The sequence below is a fragment of the Thermobia domestica genome, chromosome 4 (assembly GCF_964235325.1).
Source record: "Thermobia domestica chromosome 4, izTheDome1.hap1.1, whole genome shotgun sequence".
NCBI classification, from domain to species: domain Eukaryota; kingdom Metazoa; phylum Arthropoda; class Insecta; order Zygentoma; family Lepismatidae; genus Thermobia; species Thermobia domestica.
In genome coordinates, this window is record NC_137457.1 from 147,518,464 (window position 1) to 147,535,478 (window position 17,015).

General features: G+C 32.8%; 2 protein-coding genes across 2 annotated transcripts in view; one reads left to right on the forward strand and one right to left on the reverse strand.

The window, feature by feature from the left end:
* The window catches only part of LOC145682904 (uncharacterized), a 38,350-nt gene extending 26,522 nt beyond the window's left edge, over positions 1 to 11,828 (reverse strand). The window contains exon 1 of the mRNA XM_081754265.1: positions 11,090 to 11,828. Within this exon, the coding sequence (XP_081610391.1) occupies positions 11,090 to 11,828 (739 nt within the window). The remainder of the gene's footprint in view (positions 1 to 11,089) is intronic.
* A 410-nt stretch (positions 11,829 to 12,238) lies between these two features.
* LOC145682906 (uncharacterized) lies at positions 12,239 to 13,204 on the forward strand. Its single transcript, XM_081754266.1, has one exon. It carries the CDS (start codon positions 12,239 to 12,241, stop codon positions 13,202 to 13,204), a length of 966 nt encoding a protein of 321 aa, XP_081610392.1.
* The last annotated feature ends 3,811 nt before the right edge of the window (positions 13,205 to 17,015 follow it).

Sequence of the window (17,015 nt, forward strand, 5' to 3'; positions counted from 1 at the left end):
AGACAGATGTATTAATATTAGCTGATGTATTTGAAAGTTTAGAGATGTGTGTTTAAAAGCATATGGTTTAGATCCTGCTTGGTATTTCACTGCTCCTTTTTTATCGTGGGATTCAATGTTAAAGATGACTAAGATCATACTAGAAATGTTAACTGACTATGACAAAATATTAATGATAGAAAAAGGTATAAGAGGTGGAATTTCACAATGTAGTAACAGATATGTAACAGCAAATAATAAGCATATGAAAAATTATAACAAAGACTAGCCTTCAAAATATTTAGCTTATCTAGATGCAAATAATTTATATGGATGGGCTATGAGTCAGTACATGCCTTACAAAGACTTTAAAGGGGTTCAACCTTACATAAACATAATGAATATTCCAGATGATTCAGAAACTGGCTACATATTTTAAGTTGATTTAGAATATCCAGAATACTTACCTGATAAACATTCAGATCTACCATTAGCTCCAGAAAATATGTGTCCACCAGGATCGAAACATTCAAAATTCTTAACAACGCTTTACAATAAAGAAAGATATGTTATTCACTATAGAAACTTAAAACTATATATGTCACTTGGAATGATATTAAAGAAAATTCATAGAATATTGGAGTTCAAGCAATCAAACTGGTTAAAGGAATATATTGATCTAAATACAAATATGAGAACAAAAGCTAAGAATGATTTCGAGAAAGATTTTTACAAGTTAATGAACGATAGTGTATTTGGTAAAACAATGGAAAACATTAGAAAGAGGCCATCTATTACCTTAGAATGTGATCCAGGGAGGGGGAGAAGTTAATAGCGAAACCGAACATCGATTATAGAACAATATATACTGAAGATTTGTGTGCGATACATATGAAAAAAGAAAAATTGACCTTCAACAAACCTATATATGTTGGTATGAGTGTGCTAGATTTGTCAAAACTATTAATGTATGACTTCCATTTCAACTTTATGAAACCTAAATATGATATTGATATAGGCTTATGTTATGTGGATACTGATAGTTTTATATATGAAATTGAGACAGATGACTTCTGCAAAGACTCAAAAGAAATGATTGATTTATTTGATACAAGTGAATATGGAAAGGACAATCAATATGGAATATCATTAGTAAACAAAAAAGTATTAGGAAAGATGAAGGATGAAAACAATGATAAAATAATGACAGAATTTATTTGGTTAAGATCAAAGATCTATGCCTTTAAAGTTGAAAATAAAGAGGAGAAAAATGCAAAAGAAATAACAAAATGTGTAGTAGCAAAAATTTGATGATTATAAGCAAACCCTATTCAATGATGTGAAAACATATAAAAATATAAATCTAATTCGTTGTAAGCATGATGTATATACCATAGCTGTAAATAAGTTAGCATTAGATTCAAATGATGATAAAAGATATATACTAGAGGGTGGTGTAAGTACATTAGCTTGGGGGCATTATAAGATATACTTAAAATGTATGTATGTGTAGTTTAGTTTTAGGTCATATTTAATTAACTTTTATCTATAGTTTAGTTTTAGGTAAAATTTAATTAACATTTATGTGTGGTGTAGTTGATAGGTGTTGGTGAGTAATTATGTGTAGTTTAGTTTTAGGTAAAATTTATATTTTTAAGTCATAAAAGTTGTTTTTATAATTTTATCCTTAGACATAGGCAACCAGTAATACATGAAAATAATTGTTCTGTAGTCTAGTATTTATATCCTGTTTACATTTCCTTAATACATTCTTAAATCGTGAAGATGTTTGATTTTTATAATTTTATCCTTAGACATAGACAACCAGTAACGCTTTAGAAAAAAATATAAGAAAATAGAAACCATTTACCGTTTGAACTTTTAAAATCGATGAATATAAGATGGTTATAACAAAATCGAAGTTTCGGAATTTTTTTACGGGTTTATTTTGAAAATTTCGGGAAAATATTATTCTTTAAAAAAATCTTATAATTTTGCATTGATAATGCTAGTGAATTTTATTTTACAAAACTGACATAAATTAGCAGAGTTATTAAAATTCAAAATCGTATCCTTAAATGTAGACAACCAGTTATGCACCAGAAAAATCACATCTTTAATTCTATTGTGGCGCCCGTTTGTATTTTCAAGTTATATCTATAAATAAGGATAATATTAAGCATTTTACATTTTGCCCCTGAAATTATGCAACCCGCAATATATATATATATATATATATATATATATATATATATATATATATATATATATATATATATGGGCTATCCAAAAAGTGTAATCAGATTGTCAAAATATTCAATAGGAACCAAGATATTGATACTCTTATTACTACTATATTTTGAATTTGCCGGCTAGATGAAGCAAAGAAAGAAAAGTATCCTTGCTACACTAGCGCATGCATGTGACACGTTTTGGAACTAATTACTGACTCTGTCGACAAGGATGCTAATGGCGAAAATGCATTCGCTTGAAATCTGATCGTTACGAGAGAAAAGGTAAGCGAAGAATGCTGTGCCCGAGCTATGTGCAGCCGTTAAATTCAATATTAAGTCTATGGGGGCGAAGAATACTGCGCCGTTACTCCGCTGTTAATCATTCTCTCTCTGTTTCTATTGCACAAACCGCTCTGTTGTTCAAAGCTGTGAGTTGTGTTTGGTTGTATAAATACAGGCGGCAAATGCTAAATTCGTTATTTTTTATCCGATTTTGATAATTCAAACGACATTTAAAAGAGTATGTATCAGAGGTTAAAAAGCAGTTGTTCATTCTTGTTAAATGTTGTTAGATTTAGTGATCTTTTGTTTTTGTAATTAGATTTAGTGATTTTTTAATTTTGTAACTAGATTTAGTGACTTTTTGTAACCAGATTTAGTGATTTTTTGAAGTCAAAACCGGTTATAAACAGATTTAATGATTTTTGAAGTCAAAACCGGTTATAACCAGATTTAATGATTTTTGAAGTCAAAACCGGTTATAACCAGATTTAATGATTTTATGTAACTAGATTTAGTGATAGAATGCATCAGAAGTTATTATGAGTAAGATAGAAGTTATTTGAGATATGATACAAGTTATTTGGGGGATAGGAAGTGTTAAAAATTATTAGGGGGTAGATTAGAAGATATTTGCAAGCAGGGGTGCGCTATGCTATTAAGGGGATGGGGTGAAAGTGCGCCAGAACATACATTTATCCCCTACTTGCAGGAAACGCAGAACAGACTTTTACATCTTCTCCTTACTTACATCAGTTCTTTTCTTTATGGGGTAAGAGTTGTCTTTATTCGCAATCCCAATCAGTTTTGGCAAAGGGAGTACTCATTTTCTGGTCTGTTGTTTGTAGAATCATCAAATCTAGAGTTTAGTTTTCTCCAATTAAAATCACAGTAAATATACCCCTTCATTATTTGTCCCGAACCATTTTTTATTTTCTTCTTATACACAAAATAAAAAATATTTCTCCCTTCTTCAATTTATTTCCCTCTCACATTGAATATACTAGAAATAACGCTTCTGACGAACATAGCGTAAGTGAGTTTAAGGATAACATAGTATTGTTACTACATTTCCAATTAATTTAAAGCTTGATATATTTTCCAATTAATTTAAAGGTTATTACTCATGAAATAAGTAATGAGTATATTGGTATTCATTGCCGGATCTAGAAGACAAACATTGGGGGGGAGGGTAGCCAGAGTTCATACTATGGTAGCTGCAGTACTTACTTCTTGTTGACTATTCAATTCACGAAATATATCATCTGCAGTTTTCAAATCTTTTACTCGGAAATTATTAACGCACAGATAACAGACGCGCACAGTTTCTTCACATTCTTCTCCTGCATGAGTGAAACTGGACTAAAATGTTCGATATTTCCTCTGACAGGCAGTGTTAGCAGTTCGTGAGGGAAATTGCCCGTCCGTAGGCATGAAAGTTTGCAATATGATTTAATGTTTCACGATAAATAAATAATGCAGAAAGCCTACACCCAGATATATATTATATGGGATTTTCTTTGCCACCTTTCAAGACTGTCAACATATTGGAGCATGCTAAGCAAATGAGCAAAGAGTGGAAATGATCATGCAGAGTGAGAAAAATGACAACAAATCGGACGGTGTAGCAGACAAGATAAATAAAATATTCTTCACGTAAACAGAGAAGACCTGGTCATTGAAGACCTAGACAAAGACCTGTTTACTTACTGTTGTTAAATAAAGAGTACTAGGAAGGAGGAAATGCTACTACATAGTAGGTACGTTAAAAGAAGCACACCTAGGCCGATGACTGAAAAAAGTAAGAAGTCATACGAAAAAAGTACAAAAAAATGGGAAAAAATGACATGATCTATGTTAATTAACTCACACTTTCTGGTGTAATCTCGTCACCTTTGCAATTCACTCACTCTTACATTCATTCACTCGCACACTCACTACTCAATAATCAAATCCTTTCCATTAACTTCCGCTCACACTGAAGGTATACAAGGTTCATATCTATTTAAATTTCGTCGGTAAATCATTTAATCAAATTCATCAATTCAACCTTGACTGTTATATTCAATCATTATTTTAAAAGTTCACAAGGAAAGAAATACATGTCCGCATTAACTGCTATGATTATTAAAACAAATAAACAAAACAGCACGAAAAATAGACTAAACAATGTTATCACCTGCCCTTCATTGTATGTCATTCTTATGGAGAAAAGCAGGTATTTTGAAATCTATCGAAACGCTCTATATCTAACACCTAATTGAATAATGCATTGCTTAAATTAAGAGTGGATGTATTGTGGACGTAATAGCATAACCTACTTGTCTGACAAGAGCGCGACACTCGTATATATCATTTACTCGTGAAAGTATTGACCAAATAAAGAAGAAAAAGATTTTAGTTTGATTTAGTTTTACGATCCACATTTACGCCTGCTAGCCTAAGGAGACATGGACGTACTGACTATAGTGGAATCCGAACCACTTCGGTCGTTCAATTGTACCCCACAAGGATTCGAACCCGGAACTACGCGAACCGAGGTCAAGCAAGCTAGCCACTAGACCAAGTGGTAAGAGAAGAAAAAGAGTCATTGTACAAAGTTATATATTCATTAGATATTACCATGCTTATATTATACATAAATGTAAACACTTCTACAGACATAAAAGCAACGTTTATGTTAAGAAAGTTTTAATTCGAGTTATACCTCAATGAATGCATTTACTTGTACGTATTTTTAAGTCAAGAAAATGCAACTTGCACCAAGTATATGTGGGACCCACCACAGCAATTGTTTAATCTTCTTACTAAAAGAGAATTAAGCAGAACCTCTTGTTAAATGAGGATTACTTTATTGAAATCTAGGACTATAAAAAGGTCTGATACGTAGTTTATAACTAGTTCATAATCAACCAAAAATCTACATGTTAATATTTGCCAGTAAATAATGACTGATTGGTAATATGCTTAGAGTAATATTGAAATTTAATGGTTTAGTGACACGAAAATGCAATTAATGTACAGTAAAAGTGCAATTCTCATTTATATGAGTGAAAATATCAATAAATATATCAGAAATCTAGTTTCATATCAGTAACCAATCTCTAAGGAAACGTGCTGACTCCATATATCAATTTGGTTTCTAAGAAAGTAATTGTACATTCTCGGAACAAACAATCCAAGAAATGGACTACAGAATCTATAGTGAGCTACAGATATATCTGACAAAATTAATGAGTTATGAAAAAATAAATAGAGTAGAAATATGTAATATTTGTAATATTAGTTGTCTAAATATTAATCACTGCTGAGTTCTTTAAGTGAGAAGATAACTTGAGTAGATAATGTGTACATAGTATTTCTTTATATTAACGAATAGTACGTGGATGATTACACTCATTGTGTGTGCTTTCTTCTACATATTATGTATAATGTAAATCAGTATCTAACCTTATATTTCATGATCATTTGATCGCCATATTGAACCGACAAGAGTTAGTGATATTTGGTTTGAAACGTGACGTTCTGTTTTATTGGCCGGTGAGATATGACGGTTAGTATGTTTGTCGCTTTACATTTCTAAAGAACATTAATGATCACTAGATTAAAGGAAAATAATTCACTGTGCTAAACAATAGAAAATATATAAAAGCGTTAATAACATTTATCGACACTGTAATAGTAACAATCATAATAAAATTAAATGTGTGTGTCCCATAAATGTGATATATTTTGAAGGGAAAGTAAGTAAGGTTTGAAATTAAGTTCAGCAAAATAATCTTCTAACTTAAGATTCATAGCTTTATTTCTAATATAATTCCCATCTTCTGATAAAAATATTGGTTTATGACGTGAAACATCCAGTTATGTATAATGAAATATGTAATGGTATGCTACTGTTGAGTTGCTTTAACCTCTAAATTATTGTGAATTTGGATAAATAGTAATCGTGGAAAAGGTAAACGAAAGCTCAGCAGACAAGCTATTATACAAAGCTATTAATTGATCAGCAGATTTTGTACTACATGCAGCAAATTTTGTACTAACAATCTTCTTGTTATGTTGGATAAAATATCACTGGGCTAGTTTTGAATTGCGTAATTAAAATGATTCATTCACTTGCCTGTTCAGGAACTGGTAATCGCAGACAATAATTTTATATTTTTGTTTAAAACTCATTGTAAATATAAGGAGCTATATGAATGTGAATACGGTAGGGTTTCTTTAAAGCATCTAGCTAAGACTGAAACGAAAGGTAAATGTATTTTACTGGAAGATTTAAGTTCAGTGAAAGGAACTAATATGTCCTTAATCTATGATAAAATTATATTAATGATTTGATTTTATCACTTCCTATAATTAGTTCTTATACTAGAGATAAAATATAATCACTATCCGGGTATCTTATGCATCTTGACCTAGTGTGTATATTTCATTTAATATAATCAGTATGGCACTAACATTATGTTTCCAGCCCTAAGTTATCAATACGCGAGTGCTAAGTAGGAGATCTTCAATACATCGTTTATTTGCAAATCATATTTTCTTTTTAAATCTTATTCTATATCCTCGAACAATATATAGAATAAGACTTTCTCATTTCCGGCTAGTCTTGAATTTTCAAATATAGTATCCACGGGTGGTGACGTACTTACGTGAAAGTTGTGGCATTAATTGAACGAAGAAAAAGTTACTTGAATGGACTGAATTACCTATATTCATGCCGTATTCGTTAAGCTTGTGTCTCAGGTATTCCTTATGTTTGTGAGCAGCGAAAAGTCACAGGAGTAGTCCAATGCCTTGAGAGGATGCGGCAAAGCTTAACTGAACTCTAATTTCTACAACGTAATGATAGCTTTCTGTTTTGAGTGCATCTTGTTGTTATGATGGCGAAGAGTCAAATTGGGTCACAATGGTATCTACACAGATTTATGACGTATTTATTAGCGTATTACGTAGTACCCGGAGTTCAAAACTACTCGACGTTTCAAAAAGCGAGATAGCGCCACAGTTTTATTTTCTGAAACATATGAACATAATCCCGTCCTGATGGCTGCGCCTTGACTTTTCAAGAACAGATCTAGCATTCTATAGACTGACATTTAGTTTCAAATAGAAGAACCAAGAACTAGTCCTAGAGTTCAAAATGCATGAGAAATAATTTTGCGCTGATTATTCTTTCCAAATTACGTTCACATGCCTTTCTAGGGATTTATTTAATTAGTTTATTTATGCTAACGCAAACACTCTGAGTACATTTTCTTGAACATATTCTTTAGATATACGATAGTGTTTATTGTTCCAAGAGATATAGCAGTAATGTCTCCAATCACTGCATTGATCTATTCTTTCTTTTATGGATTGTATGCAATCTTTGGCCGCCTTCTAATGTCATGGAAAAAGAATGTAGCATTGTTCTATATGCGGAAATTAATAACCTATCTTCACACGAAAGCTAATGTTAACGATGCTTCCTATATACTTTACTCTTGAAACGAAATATGTTGATGAATTACATCATTCTATTTAAAGTCAGAAATTCATTGACTCTACGCTGTTTCATACGGATGTTCATGTAGTTCATCATATTCTGCGACTACATTGTTTTAGGGATGAAACCAGAAAGAAAGTGCACAATATTTCTAAAACGATTCATTGAAATATTTCTGTGTAGGTACAATTATGCATGTGAAACAATGAATAAAAATCTATGTTTGGTGGAACGTATAACGCAGAATAATTGTAAGTATTATGTTGATTTGTTTCTATGAGTGTAACCTTCAGAAACACGAACATTGCAAAGCAAAGTTTCAACAAAGTATTTACTCCACGTATGAATATACCAATAGTGCCTTCCGATCCTCTCGAATAATCTACTATAGATTTCATTACAATTACCAGTTTTTATTTTTTTTAATTTCTGTTATAGTGCACATGCTTGCGTTTGTCTCACAGGCAAAACATTCTTCTCATCGCTATTATACATACACAGTATAAAGAATGTATCTTCGTATTACCACACAAACACAAAAATTCTGTTCTAGGTGCATTGAGCGAGAAAACGAACCGCGTTTGAATTTTTATCAGTGAAGAAATGTTATTTGGTTTATTTTACCTAAGCACTTACACATAAATTACAAATTGTTAATACTACTATAAAGTTACTTGTTTTATAATCAATAAAATTAATCATTTTGCATAATATGTTACTAAAACAGAAATATTGTGCACAAATTTCATTGTATTTTCTTACATCTTATAGAGCATTGCGTAAGTAAGTATTTATGACTTCTTATTTAAAATTAGTAAGTGAATAGTAGATTTTTGAAAAGTTTAATGTAAGATGTGATGTTTAAAATCCTTTTAAATAACAACTCCGAAATGATTTTTTAGTTTAACTGTGGCTGCCATTTATACCAGTTGCAAGAAAATTTCACTTGTTAAAAAGAAAACGTGATTCTTTGGATTTCTAATAGCTGAATTCAAATGTTTACAATTTCTCTGCACTAGATAAACATTACAAATAATTAGGGTTTGTCAATGAAAACTTTTTCATATAGTAATAGTAGATATTAGTTGTAATATATAAAACGTACACTATCAATACCTTCATATCACCCCAGGCTCAGTCTAAATGACACGGAAATATAATCTATACCCATTTCAGTACCATTATATAATATTATGAAACCCATATATAATACATATATAATACATAAATTAGGTTGTAAGACCTATCATGTTTAGTAATATACGAAGCACGGGATAGACCTACAGCATAATTAACAAATAATAATAATAATAATAATAATAATCTTAACTAATTTTTAGTTGCATCTTTTGTACTATTATCTAAGAGGAACGCAGTGACCCAAGAGTTTTTATGCATTTAGTTTTGTAGTTATTTTATTAGTGAAGCTGAAGAAGTAGCATAAGTGATTATTAAAATTTCAATCCTAAGGCATGTTGTTTAGTGTGTGCTATTTATACTATTCCACTCTGTAGGTTTCAAATGTTAATTATTAATTTGAGAATGGAAGACTCTACTTACTGTGCTTACATTTAGACATGGAGTCATTTTCTAACAGTTATTCGAAGCAATATTAGCAATCGAATAATACAATTACAATATAATATTTTATACAATAGTTTCAAACTGTGTGTTTAGTAAGAAAATATAATATAATAATACTTTAATGACAAAGAGTTATCATTATTATTGTTTCTTCATGAATTTTTTATGATTAATTCTATTGTGTTTCTTTGTTATATTTCATCAATTTTCTGGGAGTAAGTCCAAATTTACGTCCCAGAAATATACCCAAAATACTGGTAAATTCAAGTATTTCACAATTTTGATCACTTCTTACATCATATCTTTTATTTGAAATATTTTGTAAAGTGTAAACGTTCCGCATTATATTGTTGTAATGGACATATTATATTTTATCGTTTTCTGTCAGTTACATTTGAAATTATTTTTCGTCTCTTAATTACCGAGTCTGAAATACCAAAAGTACACTCTATTAAACTTTACTAGTTGGTAGGAGAATAAACATGCAAATCTTCCAGCCATTAGGTATTTCGAATTAACTTAGTTAAACTAAGTTATATGTTAATAACATAACTATCGTATGTCAACGAGCTATCATAATTCTGTGAATCAAATTTATAATGAATTATAAGAGTTAGGCTTATTTTTAACATACTGAATATAAAAACTAAGAAAATAATGTCTAGTTTCTTCTGAGTTGCTTCTTGGTTTGCACACAGTTTGCATTTCCAAAGAATACAAGCAACCTTTACTTCAATGGATGCAAATCAATGTAACATCAAGGTGAACCTTATTCAATTTCTGGACAGTAATGCCAAGAAGATAGATTTAGACATTGATATAAAATATAGTATTGAGTCATTTGAACAAAATTCAAGGTGTTTGCTGAAGATAATTGATACTTAAGTTATTAGTGTGCTCACTACAATTACCGCAGTTACCGAAATTACTAGAAGTTTGTGGAAAACTATCTCTGACAATTTAGATTTGAAACTGTAAATTCTTTAATAGTGTTGTTTCAGTAGCCTAACTATTAATACTAATTGTCTAAATGTCAGTTTGGAGTCTTAAGCTCCAAACTACAGAGATGACCAGAAGTGGATTTCGCTGTATTTCTAGAAATATACTGAAACACAAATAAAACACAGTTCTGACCAGAGCAGAATGAAATATATTAAAAACTATACTTACAATGTGTTACAGTTTCAAGGACCAAACGGATAAAGTCAATTCCGCGCAAACAGAAAAATATAATGAGCCCTTTCACCTTTCCTAACAGTTCCTAACAGTTCCTCGCCTATGCTCTGAATGCCATACCACTTCTTGTCTTCCTCTTCTTTCCTATCCATATTATCTTCTTTTCTCTTTCTCCTAAACTGCTCTATCCTATATCCATTATTGTTCAATTTTTTGTAGAATTTTTCCAAATCTTTTTTCTTTCCCTCTTCCTCGCTGTTGATGTTTTCTATCTTCCTTTCCATGTTCCTAATGAAATTCTTCTTAGTTGCTTTGTCTACATCACTTCTCCAGTGGCAATAAATACCTGCCCAACACGGTTTCTGATACCAACTAGTACTCACTTTCTCACCTTGCTTCTCTATCTTCATATCCATGAAATTGATAGAGTTATTTTCTTCAACTTCTAATTCTAACCTTATGCCTTTCTCTTGGTCTTCTATACTTTCAACATATTTCCCCAGTTGATTTCTATTCCCTGTCCATATGCCTAAACAATCATCAACATACCTGCAAAAGAACAGTAACTTTTCTCCTGCTTGTTCTGTCACTTTTTTCTCCCACTTGTTCATTACTATTTCCGCTAGAACTGGACTCAGCTTGGATCCAATGCTTAAACCTTCTTTTATCTTCACTAGTCTTTCTCCAATTATGCAATAGCTATTTTCCCACAAAGTCTTAAGCGCTCTTATGACTTTCTCTTTTTTCCACTGACTTATAACTTTCCATTCCATCTCCTCTTCTATTGCCTTTATGATATAATCCCTTCTTATACTGGTGAACATGGCTTTAACATCTACACTAAACATTAACACCTTCTCTTGATTCCACTTAATCTCATCTATCCTCTTCCTCAATTCTTCCGTGTTCTTCACTCTGCATGTCTTTTGTCCTTCTCTGATTTCGTCCATTATCTCTCTTAATTTCTCCTCTAGTGGTTCAAAATAGTTACCTCTGTAGTCCAGTACTGGTCTTAGCTTGACGTCCTTCTTATGTATTTTAGGAAAACCTTTCATGACAGGAATCCTTCCTTTTTCGTTGACCATCTTTTTAATCCCCGCCTTTTTCCCTTCTTGTACTATCTTTTTCAACTTTCATGTCTCAACTTTTTCAACTTTCACAGTAGAACAAGTCTTTCATCTTTCATGTCCTTGTTACCGACTTCCTCATAAGGAGTTTTGAAGAAAAAGTTAATAAAAGATTAGCCAACAAAGGAAGATTGTTAGGTTGAAGAGAAGAAAAGGAGAATAGGAACAGAGTGGTAGTGATAGGTGACATAGTTTTATCGTAAGAAGAGGAGAAGTGCTTAAGTCTAGGACATAAATTTAAGGTTAAAGAGGAAGAAGTGGACAAGAAGGAATTGGTGTACACAGTAGAACAAGCCATTGTAGACATAAAGGATAAGGACGAGAGAGAGAGAATAAGGAAAAAAGCATTGTCGATTGTTAGGCAGAATATGAACAAGAAGGAGAGTAACTTAAGGAAAGAAGAGAAGGAAGGATTGAAAAGATCAAGGAAAAGAAAAGATATCGTAGTGGAACAGGCGGACAAAGGAGGCGCGTTGGTAGTAATGGAGAAAGGATGGTACCAGGAGAAGCTAGGGGAGTTATGTGATCAGACATATGAGGAAGTCGGTAACAAGGACATGAAAGATGAAGTGTTGAAAAAGATAGTACAAGAAGGGAAAAAGGCGGGGATTAAAAAGATGATCAACGAAAAAGGAAGGATTCCTGTCATGAAAGGTTTTCCTAAAATACATAAGAAGGACGTCAAGCTAAGACCAGTACTAGACTGCAGAGGTAACTATTTTGAACCACTAGAGGAGAAATTAAGAGAGATAATGGACGAAATCAGAGAAGGACAAAAGATATGCAGAGTGAAGAACACGGAAGAATTGAGGAAGAGGATAGATGAGATTAAGTGGAATCAAGAGAAGGTGTTAATGTTTAGTGTAGATGTTAAAGCCATGTTCACCAGTATAAGAAGGGATTATATCATAAAGGCAATAGAAGAGGAGATGGAAGGGAAAGTTATGGGTCAGTGTAAAAAAGAGAAAGTCATAAGAGCGCTTAAGACTTTGTGGGAAAATAGCTATTGCATAATTGGAGAAAGACTAGTGAAGATAAAAGAAGGTTTAAGCATTGGATCCAAGCTGAGTCCAGTTCTAGCGGAAATAGTAATGAACAAGTGGGAGAAAAAAGTGACAGAACAAGCAGGAGGAAAGTTACTGTTCTTTTGCAGGTATGTTGATGATTGTTTAGGCATATGGACAGGGAATAGAAATCAACTGGAGAAATATGTTGAAAGTATAGAAGACCAAGAGAAAGGCATAAGGTTAGAATTACAAGTTGAAGAAAATAACTCTATCAATTTCATGGATATGAAGATTTTACCACTCATAAGATGTTCATTTTTTCCATAGAAGACAAAATATTTCGATTCATGAAAAATTGTTTGTTTTGTTCCCACATAGTACTGAAAATTGTCTGAGCCGTGAAAATTTTCAAATTCTTTAAACGATCTTTCACTTTTTAACATTTTTATACATAAATTCACTCAATTTTATGATTACTATGGAATGGTTATTTGATCATTGATATTTGGTCAGGACGGAAAATTTTCCGGAGAAATATAGATGAAAATTTTCCACCTCTTACTACCGCTAAACAAATGATATAGGAATAGGTGGAGCATATTTTTATGACTCGAAAATTTTCCGGAAAATTTATATTAATGCTGAAGAGGAAAAATCGTGGGTGCGAACGGTGGGTCGCTATACTTTTGAATTGTAATCTTATAAAAACGAAAACATGAAATCTTAAATTTTTACGTCCTACAATTATGCCCGTTAGGCTAAAGGAGAAGATGATAATGAGAATTAAGTGAATTGGTGGAATGGAGAAAGTGGGAAGAAACGGAAGAACCCGAGAAAACCCAGGAACACAGTGTTTGTCCACAACAAAGTCCACATGGTGCGAGCTGGGATCGAACCAGGGACTCCACGCACCCGTGGTGAACGCTCTACCACTGAGCCACCGCGCCCCCATTATAATCTTGTAATTTAATAATTTAGTCAAATATGAAATTAAAATGATGTAATGAATTCTTGCTTTGTATTTATGTTTTATGATAACTTTATGGGGACTTCCGGACATATCATACCCGGATTTATCATATCGCACTTCCGAAGAGAAACATGAAAACAATTTATTGACCGTGTCTTTAGCGACAACTCCCAGTCACAACCTCTCTTTAGTTCTATTAGATAAACGAAAAGAGAGAGTGAGAAAGAACGGAAGGAGGGAGAAGAAATGAGGCAAGAGAAAGAGGAAAAGGAAAAACTAGGGATAAATAACTACTGGATAATTATGGACATGTTGTAAAGAAACTTGAATAGTTGTTAAAAGGTGATTTATATTCGAAGAATATTACTTGAGAATCAATTCTGAAGTGATTCCAAAGAGGCACATGTTCCCTCATACGACCCCAACCTGAATCCAGGCAACTACATAAGTGAGATTTGCCCCAATCCAGCCCTGGTGACGAGAAGTTTTAATTTAACTGTTCGTCTATTATTTTGAAACGTTAAAAATCTGTATCCAGTAACTGCATTTTTGTAATGGAGATCGAACACGTATTTGAATCAGCCAAGAAAAGTAATCAAAATGAATATTTTCCACAAATAGAAATTTTGAGATTTCTGGCAAGAACTGTCGTTATTCACGCTCAATCTGTTATTTTGGCCTTCCTACCAGAGCTGATTTAAACTACTTTAAAATTGTTTATCTTTCATGACCAAGATCTTACACTAATACATATAATATGCTATTTCCCACTTATTATGAACACAATCACAGTAAATCAATATTAAATGCTACTGCTTAAGACTAAATTTACCATTCATTCACACACACTCACATACATACAGGACAGGGTACTGGCATGGATAATAATAGTTTTAAGCGAAACCATCTCCCTACAATTTTCTGAACATTTACTATTTACTGAGAAAGTAAGACACATACATTTATAAACATGCATTAACTATGCATATAAATGTGTCAATTTATACATGAAATCGAATACTGGTAATGTAATAGTATATATATATATATATATATATATATATATATATATATATATATATATATATATATATATATATATATATATATATATATATAAACATATAGCTTAAATGAAAGTTACTTAATTTTTGTTAAAAATGATATAGATTCCTGCATAAGTACGATGAATGGAAAATAAAAAGAAATAAATGAGAGTTCGTAATGAGTCTTTATTTCATATATGAAAATCTTGGAAGTAATTTTAAAAGAGTCCTTTTTTGTACTTTCAGATTATTGATAATATTATGAATATTATCGAAGCAAACTTTCTGGTGTCAACACGTTTCCCTTTTTTCATTTCTTATATTCACACTGTCACCGAACCGAAGGTCATTTTTCGAATTTAAAAGAAATTGGAAAAGACAGTGTTAATTTTAAACTTTATTAACCAAGTTTCGTGTGTAGAGGAAGAACCTCGAAGTGTTCTTCATCAGTTTGGTATTTTGTACATTTCTGTTGGTAAATCTAGCTTTTTTTTACGGCCATATATAGTAAAGAAACACGGATCCTGATCACGTAAGTGCTGCATTTCTGGTGATTGTTTCTTTATATCTGACTTTCAGGACTTTCACCCTTCACCTACGCACTGTTATAGTTAAGAGCTAATTGGACGATAATTCTGGTCCCTATGCTAGGTGTGAAGATCGGGATTTTCCCGGCTGACCATATATAAGCTATTGTTCGCTAAAAGGAACCCTCAGTGCTTTGCACGAACGCTTGGACGCGAGACCCGTTACGGTCAACAATCCGAAAAGCACCCACAATGGCGAGTGTGGTGTCTTGTTTTAAACAACACACGCATTCTTCAGTATATGCTCCCTTGTATAGGTCGAGCTATGGCAAATTCAGTGGTTATTTGTGTGAAAGTAAACTTTTTGTTGGCAAAACTATAGGGGAATGTTGGCAAAACTATAGAGCTGCAGCCCGAATTTACAACGCAAGGTCCCCACAGCGACAATCAATTTCCCATAATGTACTTCGCCGGTTAGGAAATCGTCTGAAACAAACAGGGCGCATACCTCCTCAATATAGGGGTCACTAACATGCTCCAATTGTAGATGACAACGATGTCGTTATTGATGTTTTGGCTGCTGTCGACGTACGTCCTAATACATCCTCAAGAGTTATTCCCCGGGATCGCGGAATTACTAATGAAATGCTTTTCTGTACTGTACTGATGAAATGATTTTCTGAGATCAATGGTATTTTATATTTAGAATTGGAGGCCGCGGTGGCTCAGTGGTAGAGCGTTCACCTCTGGTGCTTGGGGTCTCAGGTCCAATCAATGTTCCCGCCATGTGAATTTTGTGGTGGAAAAATACCGGGTGCGTGGGTTTTATCGGGGTTCTTCCGTTTCCTCCCACATACTTCATTCCATCATTTCATTCATCTCTCATCATCACCATCTCTTTAGCCTAACCGGCATAACTGTGGGACGTAAACTTAAAAAATTTCATTTCATTTCATTTATTATGTTTATTTACTTCTCTATAAAGTCGATTTATTTCTCGACATCCTATACTATACTATATCAAACCGTGTAACGTGGGTTCCTGTCACCACAGCATGGCGCGTCCTCAGATTGCGGATCGAGGAGAAGGCCTCTAGATATAGAGGTTAGCTGCGAATATACTGAATAAGGAGTCGCGGACAGCCGACCAGGAGTGGTCCTCCAGTTTGGGGGTTTGGGTAGGGGTAACAACCTTATCCAGTAAAAAAAAAGCATTTGTTCAGCAATATTCACAAAAGCCTCGGACAAGGACTGATAACTTGGCACGACCTCAGCAAAAGAAAATCGACATGAGATTTGGAACATGGAATATTAGGAGTGTTTATAGGGCTGGCGCGTTAAAATCCGTAACGAGTGAGTTAGAGAAATACAGGATGGACGTAGTAGGAGTTCAAGAAGTTAGGTGGGAAGGAAATGGATCTGAGAATTCCAGAATTTTACGTTCTTTTACGGGGAAGGAAATAAAAATCACCAGTTACGAACAGGGTTTTTCGTACATAAACGTATATAACAAGCAATTAAACTGGTTGAATTTGTAACTGATAGACTTTTTTTATTACTCTTAATGGACGGTGGTCCGATATTATTGTTTTAAT

Bases quoted from the DNA above. Each gene is read 5' to 3' on its own strand.
- LOC145682906 (XM_081754266.1), top strand. From the start codon at position 12,239: ATGAACAAGAAGGAGAGTAACTTAAGGAAAGAAGAGAAGGAAGGATTG.